This window comes from Eriocheir sinensis, chromosome 26, assembly GCF_024679095.1.
Source record: "Eriocheir sinensis breed Jianghai 21 chromosome 26, ASM2467909v1, whole genome shotgun sequence".
Lineage (NCBI taxonomy): Eukaryota > Metazoa > Arthropoda > Malacostraca > Decapoda > Varunidae > Eriocheir > Eriocheir sinensis.
Window position 1 is genome coordinate 16,322,887 of NC_066534.1, and position 27,276 is coordinate 16,350,162.

A 27,276-nucleotide genomic window follows, 5' to 3' on the forward strand; every position below is an offset into this window, starting at 1 on the left:
GCCCGTGCTGGCCCTGCCCCCGTGTGGCGCCCAGGCGCGGCACGGGGGAGCCAAGCCACGTGACCTTTCATTTTCCTTCACCAATTAAAAAATTTAAGTACTGCTGCTAACACGCACTGCCGACCTCCAGCAAGCCTCAGCTCAAGTGTTTGGCTCTAAAGCTCCTCCGAACGGATCTGGTCACTGCCCGCTGAAGTGGTGCAGCTTAGCGGGGGGGGAGGGGGGGGGAGGGCAGGGAGGTGAGGGCGAGATGAAGGTAAAGTAAGACCTTTGAAAACCGCTTGAGTTTATCTCGCAATAAAATTTTAAGCAGCTGTGGAGGATGAAAGAAAAAGACACGCTCTAGTAGACCTGGTCGAGAGAAGAGCATCTGAAGACTCTGTCAAAACTTCAGTCATTATGTTACGGGAATAATAACACAGCTGTCAGGAGGAGATATGGATAATGGATTCGTACAATATTATAGTTTGAACACACACACACACACACACACACACACACACACACACACACACACACACACGTACAACACAGGTTACAGAGTCAGTAGTCGTTTATATCCTCTTTTCTGTTATTTGTCAAGGCCACGCCCCACGGGAGGAGAACAGTGATGTACCGAGTGTCCCAACAAGCAGATTGGTGGCAGCGAAGACACACGAACAAAGGAACCACCATGAAACCCGGGAAAGAGAAAGCAAAATACAGGACCACAACCCACAGTGAAAATACTCCATAGTTAGAGAAGTGCCGTTACAAAGGGTATACTTCGCCCCATCACCTGAACCGAATTGAACAAAGAGTGAACCGCGTATCTGAAGGAGAGCATAAGCAGAGTTTATGACCACGACCAACTCCGTCAGCAGTTCCTAGAGAGGCTCGTTCTGCTGCCCGTGACTGACTCTCCCGCTGGCCCTCGGAGTGATCAACGTTGCTAGATTATCGTACTCTGCCTCTTATGTTTGCCGATTTCCGACCCCAAAACTGCCTTCATCACCCAAATAACCGCCTTCATATATAGTTATCGTTTAAATGGTCAATTATTGGTGTTTCTTGGCAACAGTTATGGGCCACCGGTAAATACGCGGCTCTGTGTACGATTATCTGGCAACCATGGGAGTGATCAAAAGTTACTCCTGTGATGCCCAATACCTATACCTCAGCTCTTACGAACATAAACACAAGACAAAGTCGGTAGTTGTTGGTTACATATAGAAAATTACATCAATATATATCTAAGGCTTGGTTTTTATCACCACAAGCCAACGGTACGGAGGATGAGCACCGCAGCCACGCGCAGCCATAGCGTGTACACCTGAGTTGACCTTACTGATTGCGTTGCGGTGTTTTTTCAAGTTCTGTTTTGCCCTTTCCTGCCTCCATGATTAATTAGGAAATACAAATCATCCTTGACGTAAGTGCGCGGCGCCGTTGGAGAGACTCAAACACCGTCTACACACCGTTGCCAGATTGTCGTCCTCGGAGCATAGTATTTGCCGGTTTCTGACGCCTAACTATTGCCAAGAAACATCAGGATCTAACTCTTTTAACGATAACTATAAATCGGTTTTGTTATTGGAGCCCAGAAGACAGTTTAGGGGTAAGATGTCGGGATATATAATCGGCTGAGTACGATAATCTGGCAACGTTGGTCAGGGCCGCGAGTGTTCAGTGTGCTGCTTGGCGCGTGTGTGAGGGCCGCCGGACGTCTGGAGGCTACGCTGGGCACTGCATGAGCCCCCTAGTGGTTGCAACAGCAGGCGGTGGGCAGTGTTCCTTCAGCAGGTGGGTCATGTGCGGGCCGGCGGGCGGTGGTGTGCACAATTCTTGTAGAGGAGAACATTTTCCTCCTATGGGTGGACGGGTGGGGGCGGCAGTACTTGTGTTAAGATTTGTGTGTCTGATATATGTATACCACACGCTCGGTATGGTTTTTCTGGTGAAAGTATGGTATTATTATAGTGTTTGCCCGTACTCACCCCTTGCAACCAAAATTGGCTAGGGGGCCTTTGAGACTGCGGTGAATGCGGCGGTGTGGGCAAACACTAGAATTTTGCCAAAAGTATTGTTGGTGGGATTTCAGCTCTTGGGGGTGGGGAGAATTAACAGATTTTATTTCAAAGCCTGTTGGGATCTTTTTTGGCCCAAACCCCTTATATGCTTGGATCTTTGCTCCCAAAACCACATCTAGGTTGGGGGCTATGTCCCCTCAAACCCCCTCCTAGCCTGGGGTAAGCCTTGTAGGCCATCTTCATTAATCTTAGCTGCCTGGCAGACAAGAACCCAAAGGATAGTAACCTAACCCACCAAATAGGTAAACTTATCCCAAATTACGGTACTGAAAAGCAGACTGCCCAGGAAATCTGTGAGTATGGAGACAGTTGACAACAAACTCATTCTGTGGGTGGAAGTTGGCTATACAACACCAGTAATTATGCTTAAAACCAACCAGCATGGCAGCCACTGTCAAACCAACTCACTGTAATGCGCAAATCTGCACCCTCCTTTACTAAAGCTGCCGTATCTTCCCATTGGCAAAAAATGGACCACGTCTTGAAAACTTCATATTTAAGCCAATGTGCCTTTGTACTAATAGGTCTGTTTTTCTTCCCAGGAGTGGAGTTGCCAGGCAATGCCAGTATTATTATTATGGCTTGAAAAAAAAAATAATATGGAGATTAATAAAGATACCTCTGCTGCTGGTGTGTAAGGACATGAATGTCATGATATAATTTTCCATGTTTTGAATAGCTAAGGAAAATACAGGCGCATTATATGTTGAGAATTTGGCAAAATAAAGCCTAGCTTTTCACCCAATACCACCATTTGAGTCAAGGACCAGAAATAGAAATGCACAACTTTTCACACAGAGAGGACTTTTGAAATTTATAGATTTTCTGTGCAACAAATGAATGCCAACGGATGTATTGCCCCTGAAGCAGTGGTTGTCACATTTTGATCCCAGCAGCATGACTATCTTGGCAAAGGAAACACCAACACCTTTATTGCACCCTCAAGAGCACCTCACAAAGCACATGGTTCATGGCAGCACAATGTGTGCAGGTAATACTTGTAGATTATTATACATTTTGTGATATATGGCAGTAGGATCTATGCCTCATGCTCATGCCTCGTGCTTCACTATTATTATTATTATTATTATTATTATTATTATTATTATTATTGAATGCAGCATGCAGAGCCAAAAGAGTATAAATAATTTATTATAAGTTATGTACAAAGTTTGTCACCGTGGCACACTTAAAACACTGAAATTTGAGGATGAATAGAGTAGAAGGGAAACAATAAAAATTCATAAGGACTGAGAAACTGAAGTTTGAAATAACAAATTGACATTCAGTCAGAATTTTTATTCATTATAAGAGGGCAATGCAGTAAAAATGAATGACAATAGTAATACCATTTTGGTTATCACTTTCTTTGAATACCCAGTAAGCATCACAAAATTTTTAATGATTATGATTTGCATGTGCCCAAAATTAGTTAGCATTGAGATTAAAGGCTCTGAAAAATCAATTTGGATAATATACAATAATAGAGTGGTTTCATGAAAAGGAGTGCCTTTATATGGAGTGCAGTTTGAGAAACATTCATCACCTGATGCTTGCAGACAAAAATTGAAAATACACACGAAAGCATTGCTAACTGACGACCCCAATCCTTAGAACAAAAACAGGCCTAATGTCGGGAGATGAATCACGTCAGGAACTTGTCACGGCTCTCAAAGTCTGTCCGATCATGTGTTATACTCATATCAAACTCACAAACACATGCACTATGTATTAGCATGGCAGCAGTACTGGGCCAGAGACTATCTGTATACTTGAAAACTTTTAGAATTATGTCCTGATAATATTAATTTCTGACTGGTAGAAATGGAGCGATAAATACTCAGAACAATGAAGATTTAAAGTTTGGACATGGTTGTAAACACCCGCTCTGTATTGTCCATAAATGCACAGGAACACTCTTCCTTGTAGTGCATTACTGAGTTTGTTTAATTTCACAGGTAGTAATTATTTTTTTCCTGGTTTTATGTACGTAAGTTAGAAGATCAGCCGTTGAAAAGTATACCATAAGCTCTTTAGGTAATAGAGGTCACTGATGTTATAGGACCAAGAACTAACAAATATTGGCAAAAAATACGCATCAGCCCTCAAGTATCATAATCACCTTGGGTTCAGGCAATGCTTAAACTGAGAATTGACATGCATACTAATTCACCTCAACATAAGCAAAGTACTTAACTTCTTACCTCATCAATGCAACCAACCTCCAACCCTCCCAGATAATCAATAAATATAACATGCAAATCAAATTTACCATAGAGTATTAATGAGTTTTAAGGGCAGGACGGCCACCATTGTGCCTTTGCGCTGTCCGATCTGTGTTGAGACAAGCCGCCATAACCAGTGGAGCTAAGCTGTTCACTTAGTGGGGCTAGACTTCTGATTTGGTAAAGGTCCTGTATGACACGATTTGGTGGACGAGACAATATTGATGTGCTCTTGATTAATGTGGTAGCTTTTTTAGGTGGAAGTTGCCAATTTTTTCTTCACCTCCCACTCCCCTGAGATAGATTACTGTGTGGTGACAACCATTTGTTGGTGATAGGTTACTATTTAAGTTAAGGTAAAATAGTTGAGATGGGTTTCATAGGTCTGTGGAAGGTTGTGTGTTTTTACCTGTTTCCAGGGGAGGAGGGAGAGGGAAATATGGTGATTTTTGGCATCAACTAATGTATATCACATCAATTAAAGTGTGTCTAAGCTCACAAGGAACATGATTGGTTATTTCCAGCAAATCAAGTTGTAGTTATACTCAACCTTTACCATTGATTTAGTGGTTAGATTGCTGTCTTGTTTGGTTTCATTGTGTTGGGGTTTGTCAGGTTGTGAATTAGTCATCACTTAAAAATTACTAATTTATCAAAGATAAAGGTCAGGTTCATCCATAGCACATAAACCTCTTCTTAAAACAAATGTTTTAGAAAAATATTGTGTACACTATTCACATCTTTACCAAAAACTGTTCCATGAACTCTTTGAGGTAAGAGAGGTTCAGGCCTTTACAAGGACCAATGGATAAATCATTTTCAGTAACACTTGATGCCTCCACCACACGTCTGGGATCCAGCCAATACATGCTTAGCTCACTCTCTTGAACTGACATTTGTACATCTGTCTCTCACTCTCCTTGTATAAAGCATAATCATGCACACTTGTATATATCACACATTTTGACATGACGATGCATCAGTGTATACATTCACCGGTATGGAAAATTGACATGTCAGCAAGGAAAGGTTTGTTTGCTGCTCCATTCTGAAAAGCCTCCTGCCCTGCTAAGTCATGACACCTTGATTTAAAGAGCTGAGGGAGCCAGACAAAACACTGGTGGTACACAGGGAGTGCCAACAACTGTACCCAGCTGTATTAGTACTGTCATTGCCCCCACAGAACATTACAGTTCCCACTTCATTTTCCTGACCTCAATTTCCTGGATTTTGACTTTTTGAGACAAAATTCTGGCTGATCAAAATTCCACTGCCAACCTCCTCCACTTACCACCCTCACTGACAGCATTCTTTTATTACGCTTGACTGAGTGTGAGGTCATTGCACTTTGTATCAGCATTTCCCATTGTTAATATTATTTCAAATATTTCTTTGTAACCAACAATGGCTTCAAAATGGACAAGTGTAAAGAGAATTAATGTCCATTTGAATGTTGGAAAAAAGCTTGAGCTGATAGAAGAAGTTGATTGCTGTGGGTATTGTAATTAATGGGTTTTTGAGTATTTGTTCATGAAATTTGGAGTTTCCTGACTATTTGGACGACCCTTCCTGTTAGTAGTCCATGAAATTGAGTGTCATGTGTATTGTTGTCCAGAGTGAGGAGTCTGTGTTTGTTGTTGCTGGAGAGTGTCTGTCACCCTCAGGTTTTGTCATCCTGCTAATTGGCACTACAGTGTTGTTGGTGTTGTGGTTTCTTTTACTGTTGGCCAAGGTTGTAAGTGTTTGTGTCTTTCCTGCAGGACTTTTACTGATCAGCATTGTTTTATGATCACTATTTACCAGTATAGTGCTGAGATTTCCCTAAGGTCTCCAGTGTGCCTCCTTGCTTTCATCATCACACCTGACTTGTTATTGTTTGACGCCTGCCAAGGATGAGTGGATGTCAACCTCAGACTTTGGCTCCTTGTAGATTTATCGAATAGGCCCTTTTGTTGAGCACAAAATATCCACATGCCCTGTAATATTAAATAAAGAAAATGTTACTTGAAACTGAAGTATAATGTGATAAATTGGTGTGTGTGTATGTGTATTTACCTAGTTGTGATATCTCACATCAATGATATGTGGTTAGAGTAAGAATAAAAACTATATGGAAACTACTTATGGTACTGAGGGTTGCAGTCTCCACAGGTAAAGAAGAAACAATGCATTTGAGTAGATATTATGAATATGTTCTAAAAAGAACTGAGAGGCCTCAATGGAGCAAGCAGCCTTGTGCATAGAAAGAGATGGCTGGGGAGTTTTCCATCAGTCATCCATGTGGAAGGGACTTGTGCCGGCTGTGGTAAGAATCAAGAAAGAGAGATACGTAGACATGTTATCAGATGATCAGTGCAATCACCTACGGGAGATTAAGGTTAGGTCAACCTTCATGGCCACTCACGACTGAGTTGGTAATCTTTCATTGAGTAGCCGTCTCCTTTATCTCATGGCTTCCCTAAAATGGCCTGTTGTCAGGTGGGACAGGTCAAGGCAACAGGAGATAAGGCTTATTATCAGTCTTGGGTGAGGGCAGTTCTCAAGGCCCCGGGGAGAGCGACGGCTGCCACTCCTCACCAGACGCTTGGGCTGCCCCAGACACAACACTGGTAATAGTGACAGTTTTCCATGCACTAAAACTTAAGTTCACACAAATCAGCTGTGCAGTATATTTTTAGTTCTATGACTTCATACATTAGCACATTATTTTTATATGTTAAAGATGTTACTTACAAGCATAGTGAAGTCTTCTATTTAAATTATATTGTAAATAAATAAAAATACAATACTGAAGAGGTTAATTATGTAGAAGATCTCTTTAATAGGAGAGTTAATGTGCTCAGTATCTGTTGCTGCAGAGCTAGAGTATCTGGATGCTTATCATTTGTAACTAACCACTCGTCTCTTATTTTAATTTTTTAACAAAGGAACCCATCATTGGCAAGTACTTTTACTTTGTAGTGTTTTATGACGATAATGATTTTTCCAGTTAATGGATTTTATGACTTGTTTTGATGTAGCGCAACTTACACTTAAGTGAAGAGCTGTTATGTTTCTTCTGAAACTAGGTATATTTATGTATTTACTTTTTGCTTACATATTTATTCATTATTTTCTCTCTCTCTTCACTGGGAAGTTAGACCTGCACACACTTCCTTACCAGTTCAGTCCATTGCAGTCTTTGTTCATGCAATATTTATAAAAATTCTACAGGTGAAGGAGACCTAAGCAGGGCATCATGGGAGACGGTGGGCTGCGTCAGCGTGTTGCCCGCTGGCTGGAGGACCATCGGGGGCTGGTGGTGGTGGTGGTGGTGCTGCCGCTCTCCCTCCTCTTCCACTTCTTCATGCAGTTCAGGCTGTGGCTGGTGCGCACCCTCGTGTCCGCCCCAGAGAAGCACGATGAGCGTGTCCGGCAGATTCAGAAGCAGGTGTGTGCACTCTTAATGAAGGAGGAACAAACAGCGTGGATTTGTCTGTTGGTAAAAAATTATTGTTATCTTAGGCATTTTTTTGTATGTATAGATAAACTGGCTTTGAAAGTAATTGAATCAATATATTTGACCGAATGATTGTTCCAATTTAACTAGTTTTTATATCTACATAATTAGAAGTGTTTCAACGTGTTATCCAGAGGTATGCAAGGCATCAGTAAATGCTTTGTATATTCTTCACTTTTCAAAGACAGTACATGCAGTGTTATGAAACCTTTAGTCATGTGTATTTCAGCAGAGTGTTTATAACTCATACCTTTTTTTATTACTTAATCTCAGACTCCACATCCCTTCACAGGTCCTGAAATGGAACAAACAGCCAAAGGAGCAAAGGAAATACATGTGCACGGCCCGGCCCAACTGGCAGTCCCTCTCCACCACATTCTTCAGGAAGGCAAGTTAGAACACCTGCTGTGGGCTCCCCTCACTGGGAGTAAAACCTGTTTCTTAGGGGGAGTTTTTGTTATTTTATAATTCTATTTTGCCCTTCACATGTCTGCTGCTTGGGTGTGGATACTGGCTTCATTATACATAACTTAAGGGAACTAAATTTTCCTCATCACTGTATATCAGTCAAACAGTCAGTCAGGGCTCTTTAGTTTTACTTTTCACTATTGCTGCTATGCTTTTAACATTACCCTCGTGAGCCACTTGCCAGCCTGACAGTACTAAGAGCTGTGTGCCTCCCTCCATCTGGTATATATGCAGTTATATATTTACCAAGAAGACTCAATGGGGACAAAATAACAGACTAGCATAGACCTACAATGTCAAAACTTCCATACCACCACCATTCACGGAGCTCCTTGTTTACAGGACTTATGCCATAAGGTCAGCATTCCCCTCTACGACATCCTGGAGTTGCAGGAGTCACAGATGAGCGTACGTGTGGAGCCCATGGTGAGCGTGGGCCAGGCCACCGCCTTCCTGGTGCCCCGCGGCTACACGCTAGCCATCTGCCTTGAGGTGGCTGAGGCGACCCTGGGCGGCCTGGCCATGGGGGTTGGCATGACCACGTACTCCCACAAGGTAACAAGATACTGAGTGATGCTTTTTTATATTACACATACTTGCCTTTTCCCCTGTATGCAAGTGGGATTCATTGGTAAAAGAAGTGGTAACAGTGGTGAGTGCAGGGTAACATTTTGCAGACTTTATTTTCAGTTTTATTTATTTATTTATTATTATTATTATTATTATTTATTTATTTATTAATTTGTGTGTGTGTGTGTGTGTGTGTGTGTGTGTGTGTGTGTGTGTGTACTTCCCTTTTGACTTGAAAAAGTAAATGATTATATGAATAAGAAATCTTAGTTTCTCAGCAATTTTTTTCTACCATGCTCATGATAAAATAGTGTCTCCTGGATGGGGCTTCATGAAGAAACTCTCATCATTAAAAGTAGCTGTAGTAGTTTTTAGTATATCAATAATGTATGCCCCTAGTAGGAATGCTGCACATCACCACCTTGTTTGTGCAGGTTGGACTGTATCAGGAGAGCATCATCGCATATGAGGTGGTGCTGGCGGACGGGTCGCTGGTCCGGGCCACGAGGGACAACGAGCACAGTGACCTCTACCACACGCTGCCCTGGTCACATGGCACCCTTGGCTTCCTGGTGGCCCTCGAGCTGCAGATAATAAAGATCAAGGTACCTGCTTCACACCTATGCAACATGACTCATATTGTTACCTTAATGGGAGGGAATAGAACAGAGTGGATGCAAAGGTAATGAGATGTGTTGAAGTGAAAGGGCAGGAATGTAGGAACGGGAGAGGAAAATGGGAAAGGGGGTTGGAATATGCAAGGATGGAAGAGTTTTTTTTAGAGCAAGGGGAACAGCTCATGGGCAGAAATAAAGAACAATAATAAAAAAAAGCCTGCTAATCACTACTCCCTGAAAAGAAAATGAGTGGAGAACTATTTAAACTAGAGCGAGAGAGAAAGAAAGAGACTGCGAGATAAGGAAAGAAAAAAAATGACTACAGGTGTGTCAAAACCTTCATTACTAACCTCATTTTCAACCCTCCCAGCCCCACCTGAAGCTCGAGTACATCCCGGTCAAGGGCCAGAAGCAGTACTGTGACATGATGAGGAAGCTGTCCGGGGCACTGGACAAGAACCACCCAACACCTGACTACCTCGAGGGCACCGTGTTCTCCAAGAATGAGGCCGTCATCATGGTGGGCAACTTTGCTGACGTGCCCGAGAAGGAGACACACAAGGTACAGTTTAGGGTGTCAAAGAGGCAGTGGGTGGGTAAGGAAGGGGAAGACAAGATACAGGGTCAGGGTATAGGAGAGGCAGGGGCTGGGCACAGAAGGGAAAACACAAGGTACAGGATCAGGGTATTGAAGAGGCAGTGGCTGGGCAGGGAAGGAGACACACAAGGTACAGGGGTATGGTATGTGAGGCAGGGGCTGGGCACGGAAGGGAAGATGCAGGTACAGGATCAGGGTATTGGTACAGGGTCAGGGTATTGAAGAGGCAGTGGCTGGGCAAAAACATGCATAACTTTTCCAATGTTGTATGTATAGGTATGTGGCTACTCTGACTTTTTATTCTGATTTTTGGGATGGAGGTCGTTAGAAGTGTTGGATTTTCACCGAGTTAAGTCGACATATTACAAACTCAGTAATAAATTTAAAAAAGTGACATAACAAAGATCAACAAAACCAAACAACCACACCTTAAAAACAGCTCCAATAAAGACATAATCAGCCACAGTATTGCTGGTAAAGACTTGTAATATGAGTGTTTGAGGAAGGATGTACATTGTGCGTCCCTGGGTGATAGATGTGAAGGGGATTGGGTTTTGAAGGAGGATCTGAGAAGGTGAAAGGGTCTTCAATGCATAGGTTCTGTGATGAGGATTCGGGCTGGACTAACATGATTTGGGTATGTGGGTAGGATGTACGAGGGTAGTGGGATGAGGCTGCCCCCTTCCTGGTCATTGCTGATTGGCAGAGGTTGATATTAAATGATATAAAAATAGATTCAAGTTGAAGTAGACGGTATGATTGATAAGCACCACCACTCTGGGTAAGGGAAGAAGAGGGGATGAGATGAGGTGGCTATTAACAAATATAGTTCATTTCACTGACTTTCCATTTGTTGAGTCCTGAGTCCCACCCTGACCAACATGAGGGATAGGGTCAGGGGTGCAAGCGTAATGATAGTGATGAAATGTACGAGTTAAGGTTAAGAGTTCCATTTCTGTTTCCTTCATCCCAATCTTAGCTTTATTTTCTCACAAAACCAAAATGACATCACATGTACTGGTGGTTTTGGGGTGATCCAGTGTGCATAGAGAGGGCAGAATGAGTGCAGCAATGTTTTTTCAGATCAACCACATCACTCAATGGTACAAGCCTTGGTTCTACAAGCATGTGGAGAGTTTTCTGAAGAAGGGAGGCGACTATGAGTACGTCCCGCTGGAAGACTACTTGCTGCGGCACAACCGAGCCATCTTCTGGGTGGTGGAGACCATGATTCCCTTCGGCAACAACCCCCTGTTCAGGCTCTTGTGTGGCTGGCTGCTGCCTCCAAAGATCGCCTTCCTCAAGTTCACTACCACACCAGGCGTCCGTGCCATGACCTTCACCAAGCAGGTACGCATATCAGGTGCATCAGTGTGGTCTTGCACTGGACAGCAAAGACAATGTAGTGCTAAATCCTAAACTGTAATGGAGAGAAGGAATATTGTGTTAGGATTGGTAAGTGATTCAGCAGTGCATGAAGGCGTGGGAAGGAAATTAAGTGTAAAGAAAGAAAAGGTAAGAAGTATAGGACCAAGCAAAAATAGGATACTTGTGGGCGGTTGGAGCTCAAGACACTTGTATTATCAAACATTTGGGACTCGTTATAAATTTTTACTAGGCCAGGGAAGAGCTACGTTGGGTTGTCATGAGTGTTTTTACCCCTTCATGGCTGAGAAGCCTTCCAAAACTAACACCAGGCTCAGGAAACCACCCATGAAAACCCTGACAACTTCTGTGAGAGCCTTTTAGAATAGACTAAGGCTTGGAGGAGTGTGATGATATGGACCTAAGACTACTAAGAGCACACACCTTGCATGGGGCTCCAGCTCTCACCTCCAAGGCACAGGGCTCCCATAGATTCATTAGGGAGGTATCAGGTGTGTCAAGTATAGCAACCTCACAAAGCAGATGTATGTATATGTGTTGTGTATCAATATTCAACAATCAGGGGTGCACATAAGATTAACCCGTCCGCTGCGATTGGCACGGATTTGCCTTTCACTGGTACCCTGGTAACATATAGTCCCAGGTCTTTCTCTGCCTCTGTGGTGGATAGTGGAGTGTTTCCCCTGTGGTATTGGTATGCTGGATATCCCCTCCCAAGGTGCATGACTTTACATTTTTCTTCATTGAATTGTGGCAGCCACTTTTTGTTCCATTCCTGTAGCTTGGTGATGTCTTCTTGTGGGAAATCGGCAGTCAAGGGGTTAACCTTGTCTCAGATACAATGATCTTTAGCAGGCAGACACACTTGTTGCACACACTGAGCTTATTTGTGGCTGTGTCTGACCTGGATGTTGTGATATTGCAGCTGTCATTGTTTGAAACTTACTGTAAATTAAATACTTATACTTTTCCTTTCCACTTCTGGCAGGTGTTCCAAGACATTGTCCTTCCCATGAACCAGCTGGAGGACCAAATAGATGTCAGTGAAGAGCTGTTTGACCTGTACCCAATCCTCATCTACCCTTGTCGCATATATAACCATGGCCCTCACAGGTATGTATCAGTAGTGGGGCAGGAGGAGAGAGAGTGACTGTGTGTGTGTGTGTGTGTGTGTGTGTAGTGGGTTGGTGTGTGTGTGGAAGGGGAAAAAGAAAGAAGAATCAAGTATGGAAGAGAGAACAGAGATGAAATTCAATAAAGAACACAGTTAGTGGTGAATCTCGGTCATGTGAGAGCCTTCATAGTTTCCTTACACGTAATTTCACCATTTACAGTTATCTTATAGTTTTCCCTGTGTGCTCACCACATAAGCATAATTCATGTGCATGCTTTTCACCTTTTTGTCATCTCCATTCTGCCAGTAAGACCAGACCACTGGCACACTTCTTTGTGTTCGTCATCTTTCCTCCCCATCTTTAATATTTGATTACAGGTAGTTATGAGTTAACATTCTTTCCTCATTTTTCTTATAATTGTATAATTTTTTGCACACTTCTACTTACCTAAAGTGTAATCTTATATCCCCAGACCCCTGAAAATAATTAACTTACATATATATTGAATTAGTAGGTGTTGTAGCCCCAAAGCTCATGAGAGTTACAATCTCATCACATAAACTTGACTGACTTACTATTGGCAACAGTACATTGCATTATATTATATTATCAGAGGTGATGTGACCTCAGAACCCCCTGTGCCACACTTATGTAACATTTCCTTGTCTTCAGGGGACAGCTGAGGCCACCCCGTCCAGAGCAGATGGTGCCGGGAGCTGATTATGGCATGTTCAATGACCTGGGGGTGTACGGAGTACCCAAGGCTGTGAAGGAGAGGAAAAGATATGATGCTGTGGCTGCCATGCGTAAAATGGAAAAGTAAGATTCAAAATATACAACTCTTATTCAATACGTAATATGCCATCGCTCTAGTTAAACAAGCTTAAGGTCAAAACAATTGTGAAATAAGTTGATTTGTTTCTCTATACAATTCCAACCAAAAATTACTATGCAGTTTTTCTTTTTGTGATCCAACTAATTTTGCCCTCATTACATTTCCTGACCATCCTTTGCAGGTTCACAGCTGATGTCGGAGGTTACCCGTTCCTCTACGCAGACACCTTCATGACCAGAGAGGAGTTTGAGAGAATGTTTGACCTGACGGCCTATGAGCAGGTGCGCCACAAGTACAGTGCGGAAGGAGCTTTCCCTCACCTCCATGATAAGGTCAGTCTGCTGGTGGGTGTATCATCTGAGTGTGGCTGTCATGGCTGCCACTCTGTGAATTCATGAAGGGAAGAGGTCATGAGGAATATAGTTTATCTGGGCAGTTGAAAGATGTGTTCTTGGTTGCCAATCCCAGTTTCTCCCTCAGTGTTTTTTAAGAATATCAAACCTCCCCAATTTAAAGTCATGGAATATGGTTGTGTGCATTTCAGACACTATCACTCTTTTGAATGTAAGATACTCATAAATTCTTTCCGTGGCTGTTTAAAATGGGAGCTTCTAGTATATTGTGTCGCCTTTCCTTCCCTTCCAGATCAAGCCAGAAATTGATGTGATTGAAGTTGGGAAGCAATACATTAATCCCTTGTAACAAACGTGAAGACTAGAGAAGAATTTTGAAACACTGAAGTCACATGGTGCTGAAAAGTGAGTTAACCCGTCCACGCAATTGGCACAGATTTGGCTTTCACTGGTAGCCTGGTAACATATACTCCCAGGCCTTTCTCTGGCTCTATGGTGGATAGTGGAGTGTTTCCCATGTGGTATTAGTATGGTGGATATCCCTCCCAAGGTGCATGAATTTACATTTTTCTTCATTGAATTGTAACAGCCACTTTTTGTTCCATTCCTGTAGCTTGGTGATGTCTTCTTGTAGGAAATCTGCAGTCAAGGGGTTAAAAGTAATGTGCCAGGCATCAGAGGCCATATGACATGATGCAGAAAGGGCTCGGTATAGAATATGCAGGTTGGAGCCGATTTTATTCTTTATTATTCAACAGACAGTAGTGTTGCTTTGTGAAGTAGTCAATGTCAGTGCTATTCAACCTTTTTTTTTATGCTGTCCCCCCTAGTGAAGACATTCAAAAAGTTATCTACTCCATGTGGTCACCGGTATTTCTTGGCTAAAATCTGTTAGTCTGTTCTGGAGGAAAGATAGGACAAAATAGATGCACATTTCTTTACCAGTTTACCAAGAGAGCCATGCAATTCTCTTTACTCGGTAATATTGGCAGATGTGTCTATTTGCGCCACATTTTCACAGAGATCAGATTCCATTTCCATAACTGATTACACTCCACCTCCCTAAGACAACAGCTGTCCACCCAGGTTGAATAGCACTGGGCAGAGCCATAGAACAGGAATTTGGCCAACACCATCACCTGTACCATAAAAGCTTTGTGTCCTAGGTACTTCTTCGAGATCCTGATGATACCTAGAGCACAAAACCCTTTTCAGCATCGATATAAATTTTGCATGGTTCTTTTGGCAGCAGCACGGCAAAGGCAGCCAGACTCCTGTTCTGTGGCAGATTAGTAGGCAAGCGTGCCGCAAAAATATTAGTTGCTTTTTAGTGTGCCGTCATACTAAAGAGTTTGAAAACCACTGGTCTAGACTAGAGTGTACTTGAGGGATAAAAAGCTATACATTAAATTATTTTGAGAATTTTAGGTTTCAACTCTGGTATAGTAATAAATGTGTGCAGGATGGGTAGAAAACTAGTAGAATTGGTACAAAATAATGCAGAAATAAGGCTAAAATAGACCTACAAACTGCTTGAAATAGCCCTTAAGTCCAAAATGCCTAGAAGAGGCTCCGGAGAACAACTGAAAACATTTTTTGTTATATCAAACAAGAAGACTCTCCCTTCCAGGATATTTATTGAACACCTTTACACTTGGTAAAAAGAACAGAATGCATTACAAAATAACTTGCAACAATGAAAGAAAGTAAAAGAATATTGCTTTAGTAGATTGCAAAGGCCATGGAATACTCTTCATTTTGGTGTAACTTTTGCTTCTTCCAGGTGTGGCGTGGCATGGTGTGATCTGGGCTTCCAGGTGTCTCAACCCTCCAGCAATCCACTTGAATTTGCCTGGTTGATGAGATGCCTTGCACACACTGATGGGACCATCCAGCTGTTAGTCAAACTTCAGGAGTCGAGATTTCTGCTGGGTAGAATGGAAGATATTTATCAACTCGATTAAGAATATTCAGTTGCTTAGTGATAACTTAAGAATCTAAATTGCCTTTACACTGACTGTAATTAGTGGACATAAGAGACTTGAGGTTGACTGGTAAATTGATTGACAACTTTGATGTTTGTTTTCTGATAATGTTTAAATTCAAGATTTATCTGCCCCAAAATTAAATTAGTTTATAAGTGAAGTAACTGACCTGTTGGGTTAAATGTAATAACATTGTTCTGTCACACAGCATGCTACTTATTCATTTATTAACATGGTAGCAACTTCACACCACATTGAGTTAGCCATGGCATCTTTACAATATCTTGATGACTTAAAATATATTTGAGGGACACACAAATTTGTTTAGTTTAAAACCAGATGCTCACGGTTTTCCTCCGGAGACTCTTCGAGGTATTTTTGACTTAGTAAGACCTTTTAAGACCTTGTCCATGTACTTTATGCAGTTTTTGCTGCAAATGTATGCCTTATCAAAGAATGAATGTTAGATAACTTAAAATATTTATCAAAAAAATTCATTGTATAGATTGCTGACAGCTGCCATTAAAGAAATATTTTGTACATCAAACTTTTACTGTAGAAGTGACCGTAAGATCATGAGGACACAAATTGGTGCACATTGCTTAATTGGGACTTTTGTACCGTGAAACCTTGTAACAATGAATCTTGATGCCACCAAACTCAGTGCACAACTATTTTGGTACTCATAATGTGTCTATTGTATTACAAACTGTTGGATGAGAAAAAATGACAAACTGCACAAGAGCAAGGTGGTTCTTGTTGGAGTAAGAAGGTTACCCATTATAAAGTTTTGAATACCTTGGAAGAAGGGGAGCAAGGAGGATCAAAGAACAAAGGCATGCACGAACAGCATGCTGACGGGAGTGAGTCCCACAACTTACCTTGATGAAGTTCCGTTCATTACTCAGGATCGGTTGACTGACGTTATCTCCTGAAAAGTTTAAATAGTAATTAGTCAAACTCTTCTGTGATGGGTAGAGGTGGACTAAAGGGGGTGAAAGAGGTATGATGTAAACTGCTTACACTTGGAATCTGGCTGTAGAGGGGAGACACTTGATTCTGCAGCACTAAACAGGTTTCAATCTAGACATAAGTCAATCTGGACAGTAAGCACACGGAACAGTCTCCAGGGTGTATGCATACCATAAATTGCAGCATACAAGTCGACTTTCTGAGCCTGAAAAATCTCTCCAAAACTAGGGGTTGACTTGTACAGCTAGGATAAAATGCAAACCTTTATCACCGAGTGGCAACTGTGGTTGATCATACGCTCAACCGGGAGCAAGCTGTCGGTTGTCCGTTCGGATGGAAAACGGTTGTGGATTCGAGCAACTGTGCAGCTATATGTAAACCAACACATGACAGTAGTGGCTGAGGAGTGAGGAGCAGTGAAAGATGGCCTATCAATTGACTAAAAATGGACTGGCTGAGTTGCTTTGTTTAATATTTAATTGAAAAATTAAGAGAACACCCCGTGCTGTGGGACCAGACATGAAAACTTCGCCAAGAATTTAAAAAGAAGTGAAAGGTCCGTGCTTTGTTTACGTTGTGGATATGGGTAACCAGCCTTGGCCATGTGTGACGCACACCTGGAAAAGTTAGAGTTGCTGGTTTCCCCTACCACCAATGCGGTTGGAGGAAAAAAGGCCCAGTGTGACCAGTTTAATATGTTTTTGCGACAGGTTACTGGATACCGTTCCATAGCCTATCCACATTTAAGTTTTGGCCTACCAGTAGCCTACCATTTTTTCAGGACCGACTTAAATGGCATGTACAGGCCTAACCCAGAATTTTGAACTAATAATCTTGGTTGAACTGTACGCTGCAATTTATGGTATGGTACACTACAACACCATCTTTTTAGCTCCAGGACTATTTTCCATGAATAGCTCCCTCAAAAGGTAAAGCCATGCCAGAAATATTCAGGTAACTATTTACTCGAGTCTCAACTGTTTATCTGGCCAATGCTACCCTTAAATCTTACAAGCTTTTATCTCTCACCACTTTGTGAATGAGTTTTTTGTTCATGTCACACCCAAACCACCTCAACACTACATTTCACCCAATAAACTACATTAAATCTACTACACACCATTCTTACCTTTTCACTTTCACACTCTGCCTCAAAACCTCCGTTGCTCTCACCGTCCCATCCTGCAAACCTGCAAGTTTTCTTCCAGCAACTTGTTTCTGGTGCACATGTCTTTGACCCTTGAGCCTTATTTCATAACAGTGTTACTCAAGATGTACATTGGGTCTGGAGAAAACTCAAATCTGTCAGCTGCATCCAACTAAACAAAAGTACTAAATAGCATTTTAATATTGTATAGGTACATATTAAGTGGAAACTTACTTATATAAAAATAAACAAATGCTCATTTTTTATAACCCTTCTAATGCACACATATTAAAAATGCTAACAAATGAAAAATGTAAATGACAAAATTCTCAATGTGATGAATCCACGATTCCCTGAATGGAGTGGTGTGTTGAGCAACTGCACCCATTTTCATCATGGAATGCATAGCAGTTCTTTGAAGCTGCCAGTAAATCTGCCTGTAGACAACACTATTGCACTGGAACAGTGTCAGCCAAGATACACAATGATTTAATAGAGAAAACCTGCAATGGAAGGTTCACATTAATGGTCTTACTTGGTCTCTCTGCAGCCTTTGGTACAGTCGATCATGAGCGGCTACCGAGTCCTCTTTAAAATAGTGGCGTGTTCAACAATGCTCTTGTGTTCCATAAGTCACATTTGTAAGGTGGGTCCCAGCAAGTTATGGTGAATGAGGTCATCTCAGACAGAGCAACCCTGCTATTCAGTGTCCCTCAGGGATCAGTTTTGGGATCAAAACTGTTTGCAACTTCCATCAATCAGCTGTTTATCTTCCGTTTCAGGCACAATGTCACTAATCACTTCTGTGCTGACGACATCCAGATTCACGTGAAAATTACAAATGTTAATATAAAAAGGAAAAGTGAGTCACTGATGTCATCTTTCTCTGACAAAAGAAAAAGTAGATCACAAAACTGAAATCATTCAGAAAAATAATATGGGTGGAGGTGAAGACACAGAAAATGTCCTCTCTGCCAAGCCACATGCCCTCAAGCAACTGATTTCCACAGCCTGTGTTCGTGTCAGCAGTGCCTCATTCTGAGGCGAGACAAGTGACCATATTTATGACAAACCCCCTTTGTTTCAGTAGAAAAAAGAATAGTGTACTCATGCGTTAATGCAAGATAAAACACTTCAATAACTCTTTCAGCCAATTACATGATTTCACCATATTGATCAAGGCATAGACTCTCTGCATGAGCCATCTGTAGCTCCATTAATTCCCTCTCGGTTAGATTTGCGTTTGGGTCTTCTTCCTCCTCAGATGATTGGTTCTCTTGCCCTTCCCCTGGTGGCTCACTCTCACTCTTCCCTGTAGTAGTAGCAGGGGCAGTGGTGAAAGGTTCCCCTGGGGCCTGCTGACTGCTGCGCTTCATGGCCACAGCTGCTGTGTATGCTGGGCTGATGGGAGGCTGAGTGGGGGGCAAATACTGGTAACTCTTGCCATCCTCCATCTGAAAGGGCAAGAGTCAGAGAAAACTATGTTACCCAGTTCCAGTAGATAACTCTTATCCACTTTCATTTCCAACAATGTCTCAATTGCTTTCCCTCTCATCCCTTCACATATTAGCTGGTCAAAATACTCTCTCCATCTGCCCCCTATAGCCACACACATGCCAACACTCCTTCCCTAGCCAATTCCTGTTTTCATTTACTCTCCTTTACTACCTTCCAAAACAGTGTCATGTTTAGACTATTCTTTTCACTCATTTCTTATCTTGTATTCTCTCGTTTGTTTTCATCTTTCGACTCTTTTCTTGTACATCTTTCCTTTATTTTCCACAGCATCCTACATTTCCTTTACCCACCTTGCCCTTCCCATTTCTTTTTTAATTCTACATACTTTCTATTTTATTACTACAAGTGTTATGTCTACCACTATTTTCATGAAAATCTCAACACTCCATGGACTAAATCCTCATCCAAATTTTCTCTAGCTCCCCTAAGCACTTAACTTACTTTCCTCTCATACTCATTTAATAGTAGTTCTCCTGAAGCTTCCCAACTGCTATCTCCCTACTCTCCTCTACCTGGCTCCCGTCTCTACTAAGCTTGAAAGGAGCAGTGAAAAAATTAAAGTTTTGAAACATGGAAAATTAACAGATTGTACTGCACTATGAGGAGGCATGACAAGCTTCCTTACTTGCAGCGGGTAGGTCATGTCAGAGTCGTAAGCTGACAGGTCTCCACATGCCAGGAAGGGCACAATGACACGGTTGGGCCCCTCAAGGTCTTGCCATGACCCGTCGTAGCTCAGGTCAAGTAGAGGATTGACCATTGTGGGGACGTAGCCTTCAGGTGGAGAGTAATTCTGGCACACCACAAATGACTCTGTAAAATTAAGTTTGCTGAAAATGGAGAAAAACCAAGAGGAAGGAAATAACTCAATTCAACCATTCAATGGGCCCAAGGGAAAACCAATCTAATGGCCTCATTTCTTTATCCTGCTGGTTAGGGTTCACTTCCTTAAACTTCTTTGGAAAAAAATTTTTGTTCTTAGAGCAATGGATAGTTACCTCACAGTATTGAAGTGAAACATGAATGGCAGCAATAGGAAACATTTCATACAAATTTACATTATTTGATTGGTATTTTATTTATTTATTTTGATACGAAAGCTTGGGTTAGAGCAGCAGAGATGACAATTGTGAAAATACTACTATGAGAGAGCACGAAATGCAGCACCGCAGTGGACGGTTAAGACGAAGAGATCCCAGAAAGACAAATAAAATTACAATGATGAGAAAGATTTGTGGAGCAAGTATATTGTAATCTTTTATCGACATACGAGAAATTTCTGCTTTTCACTTACGTCTGAACAGACAATGCAAGCTTGCCCAGAGCAGAGTTTGCCTTTCAATTCCTACACATCATTCCAAACAGCCCTAATCTCCGGAAAAATGAGCTCAGGAAATTTATCCTGGGCTATGAAAATGACTATTCTTAAAACTATTTCATAATCTGTATTCTCAAAATATATGTTTACACATCAGTTTAATTTTCTAGGGAAAGTCCAATTCTTGATACAAGTGCTGATTTGAATAATGCACAAGAATCCGTGAACAAACACTAATTACGAAAACTACATGTCTCTCCTTGATGACATACAGAGCATATTCTACAGCATCTTCATTATGTGACTGTGCAGTGCCCTTACCAATGCTTGAGTTGCGTGATGACCTTGGCTTGGTGACGCTGACCTGAGTGAAGAATATTTTGAGCTGGGCGTAGAGGAGGGTGACATCTTTGCCACGGAAGATCTTGGCAACAAAGGTGCCGCCCGCCGCTAGGACATGAGTGGTGATGTTGAGGGCAGCAAGCAGCAGCTGGGCCTGCACATACTCATCAAGGTCATGCAGGCCTGTCACTGTCAAGAAAGGAAATAAAAAAAATTCCATACTTTCCTCTATCAAAAGCTAAATGCACCCAATCAAAAAATGCCTGCTGTACACTGCTTAGTAATGTGAGAAAAAGGGTTGGTGACGGTTATTGCAAAGGGATGTCCCACAATAACTTTAGTCCACAATTCTGCCCGATACCCAGTTCATACGTCTTGAAAAGTAATTGGGCACAATGCAAATATGGACTCCCAGAGACCTTAAGCCATGGGGTACTCTTTACTTGATGCTCTAGTGTCTGCCTCATGCCTCAAGGGCTCAAGTTCAATTTACAGGCAGGTTGTTGGGATAAATTTATTCCCATTTAGATAAATTTCTTGTATGCTTCAAGAAGTGGCAGTTCCTCCCCCATGACACACCCACCACCACTCTCCCCTACACCAACCATCACACACAATGCACTCTGTTGGGGCCTCATCACCACATCCTATCATACACTTATCCAACACTCACCATCCATGGCTGTTATACACACACACACAAGGAGCCATCTCATATACCATCAAGCACCACACACCACTAATACAGCTCAACAACCACCACACAACACTCACCATTAAGGGTCCTTTATCAAAGAGAGCCACATTCACCAACAGGGGTCCCACCATGCACACACACACACACACACACACACACAAAGAAAGAGGAAGAGTGGACCTGATAGCATTGTACAGAAATACAAATGGAATGGATGTGTTGGAGAGGAATGATTTGATTGAGACAGAAGGGGGGATGCAACTAAGAGGACACGGAAAGAAATTGAGAAAGGGTCAGTTTTCCTCACAGGAGTGTGGATACATGGAATGGACTAAACGATGATATTGTCAAAGCAGGCAGTGTCCATAAATTCAAGGAAAAGCTGGACAAATATAGATTGGGAGACAGGACTATACAAGCTTGACCTCAGCCCCTGTATAATACAAATAGGTAAATACACACAGCCTATATGATCCCCACAACACCCGACCCTTACCATCAGGGGCACCATCACACACCACAAGCTGGGCCTTGTCACCCTGAAAGTGGCTGATGATTGCCTCAGCAGTGCTGGCCTTGGTGATGTCCCCCTGCAGCTGCGTCACACCTGGCAGTGGTGCCATTGCCTGCAGATCCACCGCAACGATCTTCACTGACGAAGGGTCTGGCACGCCACTCCTGAGGGGAAAAGAGCACTTCTGAAACTCATTCTAGTTTCCTTTTGGCCTCCTGTGATATCTTTGCAGGTGCAGTATTTTTTTAAAGATCTTAATCCATCTTCTTTTTAGTAATAAATAAAGTCTACCTCAGTGTGCGGGACAAGACTTGGCTCCAGCTGCCTGGGGCTGCACACAGGTCCACAACACGGGTCACACCTGCAGCAGTGAAGGGCAGCATCAGATCACGGCACACAAGTACAGGTAAAGAAATAAAAATTACAACTTTTTAACCTGCTTTTGCTTTAACCCTTTTCCCACTTAGGATGTCTGTTCAGCATTTGGTAAAATTGAAGAGCATATCCCTTTGCTTACTACTTGACTTTTTATCTGAAATAAGGTACTTAAATGAGTAATCCAAAAAGTTTTGACCTTTAGGCTTCTCACATATCATTATTTCTGATGATGTCAGCAATCAAGACACCATGTCACTTTCTCCCTCACCTCCATGCTCGACGACAAATACTCCAATGGCAGTCTTTCCTTACCCCGAAGGCTAGATTTGGCAGCGCTGTGGCCACAAGCAGGCCCCACCCAAACTGACTTCATATTTGGGTCAGACTACAGTAACTTATCGCCACATATTACTTATTCAAATCAGATGTACGAATGACTTGCTATGAAAACTCATGAAAACTAACATGATAAAATTTACAGTGTTGGGTGTAATTTTGGATATCACTGGGTGTAATTCTAGGTTAATACTGTTGGATGTAATTCTGGATTAATACTACTTATTGAAATCCTGGATTAATAATGTTATTGGTAATTCTGGATTAATACTGCTGGGTGAAATTCTGGATTAATACAGCTGGGTGAAATTCTGGATTAATACAGCTGGGTGAAATTCTGGATTAATACAGTTGGGTGAAATTCTGGATTAATACAGTTGGGTGAAATTCTGGATTAATACAGCTGGGTGAAATTCTGGATAAATACAGCTGGGTGAAATACTGGATAAATACTGCTGGGTGAAATTCTGGATAAATACAGGTGGGTGAAATTCTGGATAAATACAGCTGGGTGAAATTCTGGATAAATACTGCTGGGTGAAATTCTGGATAAATACAGCTGGGTGAAATTCTGGATAAATACTGCTGGGTGAAATTCTGGATAAATACAGCTGGGTGAAATTCTGGATAAATACTGCTGGGTGAAATTCTGGATAAATATCATTGGGTGTTTTAGATCAATACTGCCGTACTCCTCACCGTCGAATATCTTGAACTCCTCGTTGATCTGGATGAGCTTGAAGGCGCTGCGGGCCCGCCACCCCTCCTCCTTGGCCAGCCGGTAGTAGATATCACGCTTGTCCTTGGAGCTCCGGCCCATCCTGCCTGTGGTCTTCCTCCCCGGTGGTGTTTCAGAGGGCTGGGAGGGCGAGGGATGATGGAAGCGCGGTTCTTGGTTCTTCTTAGGTGTTTTATCCTGCACCTCCCTCGTGTTTACAACTTACTCTTGGTCTTGCTGTAACAGGTGGCCCGTTGGAGAGTCAAGGCCTTCACATCGGCACAACCTGTAGAAATAAAAATACAACAAGCAGTATCCATTACAAATCATCCAATCTGTTCCTGTCAGTCACCTTCCACTCAAAGAAACGCCTCCCTTCCTCTCTGCTCACCCACCTGACTCGCATATACCACTGTCACCAACCATTCTCATGCAGTTCTTAATCCATTTGCTCTCATGCACACTCCACAAGTAAACCTTCCGTGCCAGTCTTCCGTCATCCATTCGTTCCAATCTGACTTTGTATCTAAGGGTAGCCTTCCTAAATCTTTCCCTAAAGGTACTCCACCCCATATCACCCCTCAAAGCTTCCACCCATGCATACCTTGGTGCATTCAAAGCTAACCTACCGATCCTATTTTGCCCTACTTCCAATTTATCCATTTCTGACTCACCCCATGTAATTACCTGCATCCCATACATCACACTCTGCACTGCTACACTCTTCCACACCTCTCTCAGTCTCAGCACATCATACTTACATGCTCTCATTCTTGCCGCACTTTTAAAACGGCCCACCCATTCACTCACTAGACTCATCTCATTCTTTGACCTTTCACATCCGCTCGGACTCATCCATACACCCAGGTACTTGTATACATCTGTTTGCCCTAGCTCTGTCTCCTAGCCTCTATTTCTCTCATTTTCTGCCCCATTCACAGCCTCGTTAGTATCCCTGGACGCCCTTCGCACATTTCCGGAGCTCTGTCCAGGCCTGAGCGTCTCTTCACCACCGATGGGAGGGCGAGACGTACGTTGTGGTTCGATGTACTCTGTGAACCACTACTCGGAATGCTGGTTCTCTCGTATCCGCCTAACAACACATTATATACTAAGGTCTACATCTCGATCTCGTAGGCTACGTCGCATTCCCTCAAAAACTTTCAACGCGTCAGTCATCCGTCCACTCACAGGCACAGTCACAGTTTTTCCTATCCCTTGACGCTGAATCAATACTTCTTGCTTGCCTTATCAACCGGACAATTTGTAATCACACTCTATTGCCTGGGGGTTGGGTGAATCACTACTCGGAATGCTGGTTTTCTCGTATCCGCCTAACAGCACATTATATACTAAGCTCTACATCTCCATCTCGTAGGCTACGTCGCATTCCCTCAAAAAACATTCAACGCATCAGTCATCCGTCCACTCACAGGCACAGTCACACTTTTTCCTGCCTCTTGACGCTGAATCAATACTTCTTGCTTGCCTTATCAACCGGACAGTTTGTAATCACACTCTGTATTGCCTGAGGGTTGGGTGAATCACTACTCGGAATGCTGGTTTTCTCGTATCCGCCTAACAGCACATTATATACTAAGGTCTACATCTCGATCTCGTAGGCTACGTCGCATTCCCTCAAAAACTTTCAACGCATCAGTCATCCGTCCACTCACAGGCACAGTCACACTTTTTCCTGCCTCTTGACGCTGAATCAATACTTCTTGCTTGCCTCATCAACCAGACAATTTGTAGCACCTAGTTTATTTGTTCTTTCTCCATTCTCAAGGTACTTTCCACCCTGAAGTATGGACATGCCATTCACCTATTGATGGTCAGCGGCTTTAGCCAACTTGGGGCAATGACAGTTTCGTAATGTTTATTTTTTATTTTTATGGTGCTTTTGAGCCCTAAATCTTCCCCTTGTCACGCCGTGTTACACTTGCCCAAACTCAAGCAAGGATATTGTGTAACGCCAATTTAACGTGTAGTGGTAACCTAATATTAGTGGGTTCTCTCTCAATTACGATACTAGCAAATTATCATCTTATTAGTTTATTTTGGAAGGAGGGAATTGAGTCACATAAGTTTGACGTGAAAATGTTCTCTTTACTTAATTTCCGCATTTCAACATGGGAAGGAAAAGCTGAACCCCTCCCCTCCCTGTCATACCTCCCCCCATCCCTCTCTCCCTTCACAGCTGTCCCACTCAACATTTCACCCCTCCCCCCCTTCTCCCTCTTGCCACGTTCAACAACACCACCACGCAACCCTCCCACCCCTTCCCTCCCTCACTCAACAACTCGCCACACCCCCCTTCCCTGATTAATTATTTCAGCACTTGTCCCCTATCATTGTATCTTTTTAGTTTCCTGGTGCTACTTCCACATGTATCCTTAGTTGTATAATCACACTTTGTACTGCCTGGGGGTTGGGATGGCATGTTCCTCCCTTCTCCTTTGTTGTTTACTTGCAACAATAAACTATCAATCAATCAATCAATAGGCTGACTTTCCTGGGGGAGACAAACTTGATCAGCGAGTTATGCGTTACTTTGCTATTTGGCGGTGGTTAAACGTATAATTATGGATGCTTGTATGAATGGTGTATATTGTTATGTACCATTACTGTAAACATAGCCTACGTATCAAGTCTATATATATATCCCCTTCCCTGTGTCCCTTTTCCTACTAACCTAGCTTTGTGATAGACCCCAATATTAACACTGTGTGCATTGTATGTATGTTTGTATGGTGGAATGAATGGTGTGAATGTTGTAGGGTGCTGAATAAAACTGAAAACTAAGCAAAATGAAAAAATATAACCACTTAAAACTGGCCTAAGTCACGATCGGCTGATTTCCTTGTCACACTCAACACCTTCACCCCTCTTCCTCCTCTCTCTCCCTTTTCTCTTCCCTTCCGCTTCATCCTCTCTTCTCCTTTCCCTTTCTTCTTTCCTCCCTTCCTTCCTTTCTCCTCCATCACAACTTTTTCCTTCCCTTCACTATTCCTTCATCTCCTTTTCCTTCCCTCCCTCGAGCCCTTCCTGCTCTCTTCCACCGCCCTGCACTTCACCCTCCCCCCCTCCCCCCACCATTCCCTCTCCCCATTTCACCTCTGCCACACTAATTAATACTTCACCCCTCACCCTGTCACACTCAAGACTTCACATCCCCCTCCAGTCCTCCTTCCTTCCCCCGATCACATTCAGACTTCACCCCCCCCCCCCTCTCCTTCCTACCCCCTTGTCACACTCACAATACCCCTTACTTCCTCCCCCGTGTCACACTGCTACTGCTTCCCCACATCCCCCTCTCTCCCCCTTTAGGCGATATGTAAAGCTATGTTTGAAAGTGCAGTAACGCCCCCTGCTCGCATTCTTTTCCGGGAGTCAATACGTGATGTCACCGTTGCCAGATATCGTACTCAGAGCATAGCTAGTATTTACCGGTTTCTGACGCCTAACTATTGCCAAGAAATATCAGGAATTAACTATTTTAACGATAATTAAAAGTGAATCTCCTTATTGGGGTCCACGAGACAGTTTTTGGCTCGGAAGTCGGTAAATATAGGAGGCATAAATTATCCCCCCCCCCTTCCCCCTCCCTCCCTCG

The 27,276-nt window shown here is 42.7% G+C and overlaps 2 protein-coding genes across 10 annotated transcripts; one reads left to right on the forward strand and one right to left on the reverse strand.

Moving 5' to 3' along the window:
• The first annotated feature begins 1,618 nt into the window (after positions 1-1,618).
• On the forward strand, positions 1,619-16,260 carry LOC127003833 (delta(24)-sterol reductase-like). 2 transcript variants are annotated; one of them, XM_050870907.1, is made up of 12 exons: positions 1,619-1,782; positions 7,508-7,724; positions 8,086-8,181; positions 8,604-8,816; positions 9,266-9,436; positions 9,819-10,010; positions 11,130-11,396; positions 12,421-12,545; positions 13,220-13,366; positions 13,564-13,714; positions 14,028-14,140; positions 15,519-16,260. In XM_050870907.1, the coding sequence occupies exons 2-11, from the start codon at positions 7,533-7,535 to the stop codon at positions 14,082-14,084; spliced, it is 1,611 nt and encodes a 536-aa protein (XP_050726864.1). In that variant the 5' UTR covers positions 1,619-1,782; positions 7,508-7,532; the 3' UTR covers positions 14,085-14,140; positions 15,519-16,260. The 2 variants fall into 2 exon arrangements, with proteins under 2 accessions (XP_050726864.1, XP_050726865.1); XM_050870908.1 differs by lacking the exon at positions 1,619-1,782 and adding an exon at positions 6,753-6,903.
• Positions 15,354-24,286, reverse strand: LOC127003834 (putative tRNA (cytidine(32)/guanosine(34)-2'-O)-methyltransferase). 8 transcript variants are annotated; one of them, XR_007757437.1, is made up of 9 exons: positions 23,642-24,286; positions 22,520-22,589; positions 22,211-22,392; positions 20,997-21,206; positions 19,983-20,170; positions 18,375-19,293; positions 16,602-16,651; positions 16,068-16,151; positions 15,354-15,660 (listed from the first exon to the last, which is right to left on the reverse strand). XR_007757437.1 is itself a non-coding variant. In XM_050870909.1 (6 exons), the coding sequence occupies exons 1-6, from the start codon at positions 23,760-23,762 to the stop codon at positions 18,994-18,996; spliced, it is 1,071 nt and encodes a 356-aa protein (XP_050726866.1). In that variant the 5' UTR covers positions 23,763-24,286; the 3' UTR covers positions 18,023-18,993. The 8 variants fall into 8 exon arrangements, 1 of the variants encoding a protein (XP_050726866.1); XR_007757436.1 differs by lacking the exon at positions 16,068-16,151 and adding an exon at positions 17,822-17,977; XR_007757435.1 differs by lacking the exon at positions 16,068-16,151 and adding an exon at positions 17,822-17,977 and having other exon boundaries at positions 15,354-15,663.
• Positions 24,287-27,276: the final 2,990 nt, after the last annotated feature.

Excerpts from the sequence above, each read along its gene's own strand:
- LOC127003833 (XM_050870907.1), top strand. The coding sequence starts at position 7,533 with ATGGGAGACGGTGGGCTGCGTCAGCGTGTTGCCCGCTGGCTGGAGGAC. Across the intron at positions 7,725-8,085 it reads TCCGGCAGATTCAGAAGCAG|GTCCTGAAATGGAACAAACA; the intron begins GTGTGTGCACTC and ends ATCCCTTCACAG. Across the intron at positions 11,397-12,420 it reads CCATGACCTTCACCAAGCAG|GTGTTCCAAGACATTGTCCT; the intron begins GTACGCATATCA and ends CACTTCTGGCAG.
- LOC127003834 (XM_050870909.1), bottom strand. The coding sequence starts at position 23,762 with ATGGGCCGGAGCTCCAAGGACAAGCGTGATATCTACTACCGGCTGGCC. Across the intron at positions 21,207-22,210 it reads GTGTGATGGTGCCCCTGATG|TGACAGGCCTGCATGACCTT; the intron begins GTAAGGGTCGGG and ends CTTTCTTGACAG. Across the intron at positions 20,171-20,996 it reads ATCACGCAACTCAAGCATTG|AGTCATTTGTGGTGTGCCAG; the intron begins GTAAGGGCACTG and ends TTAATTTTACAG.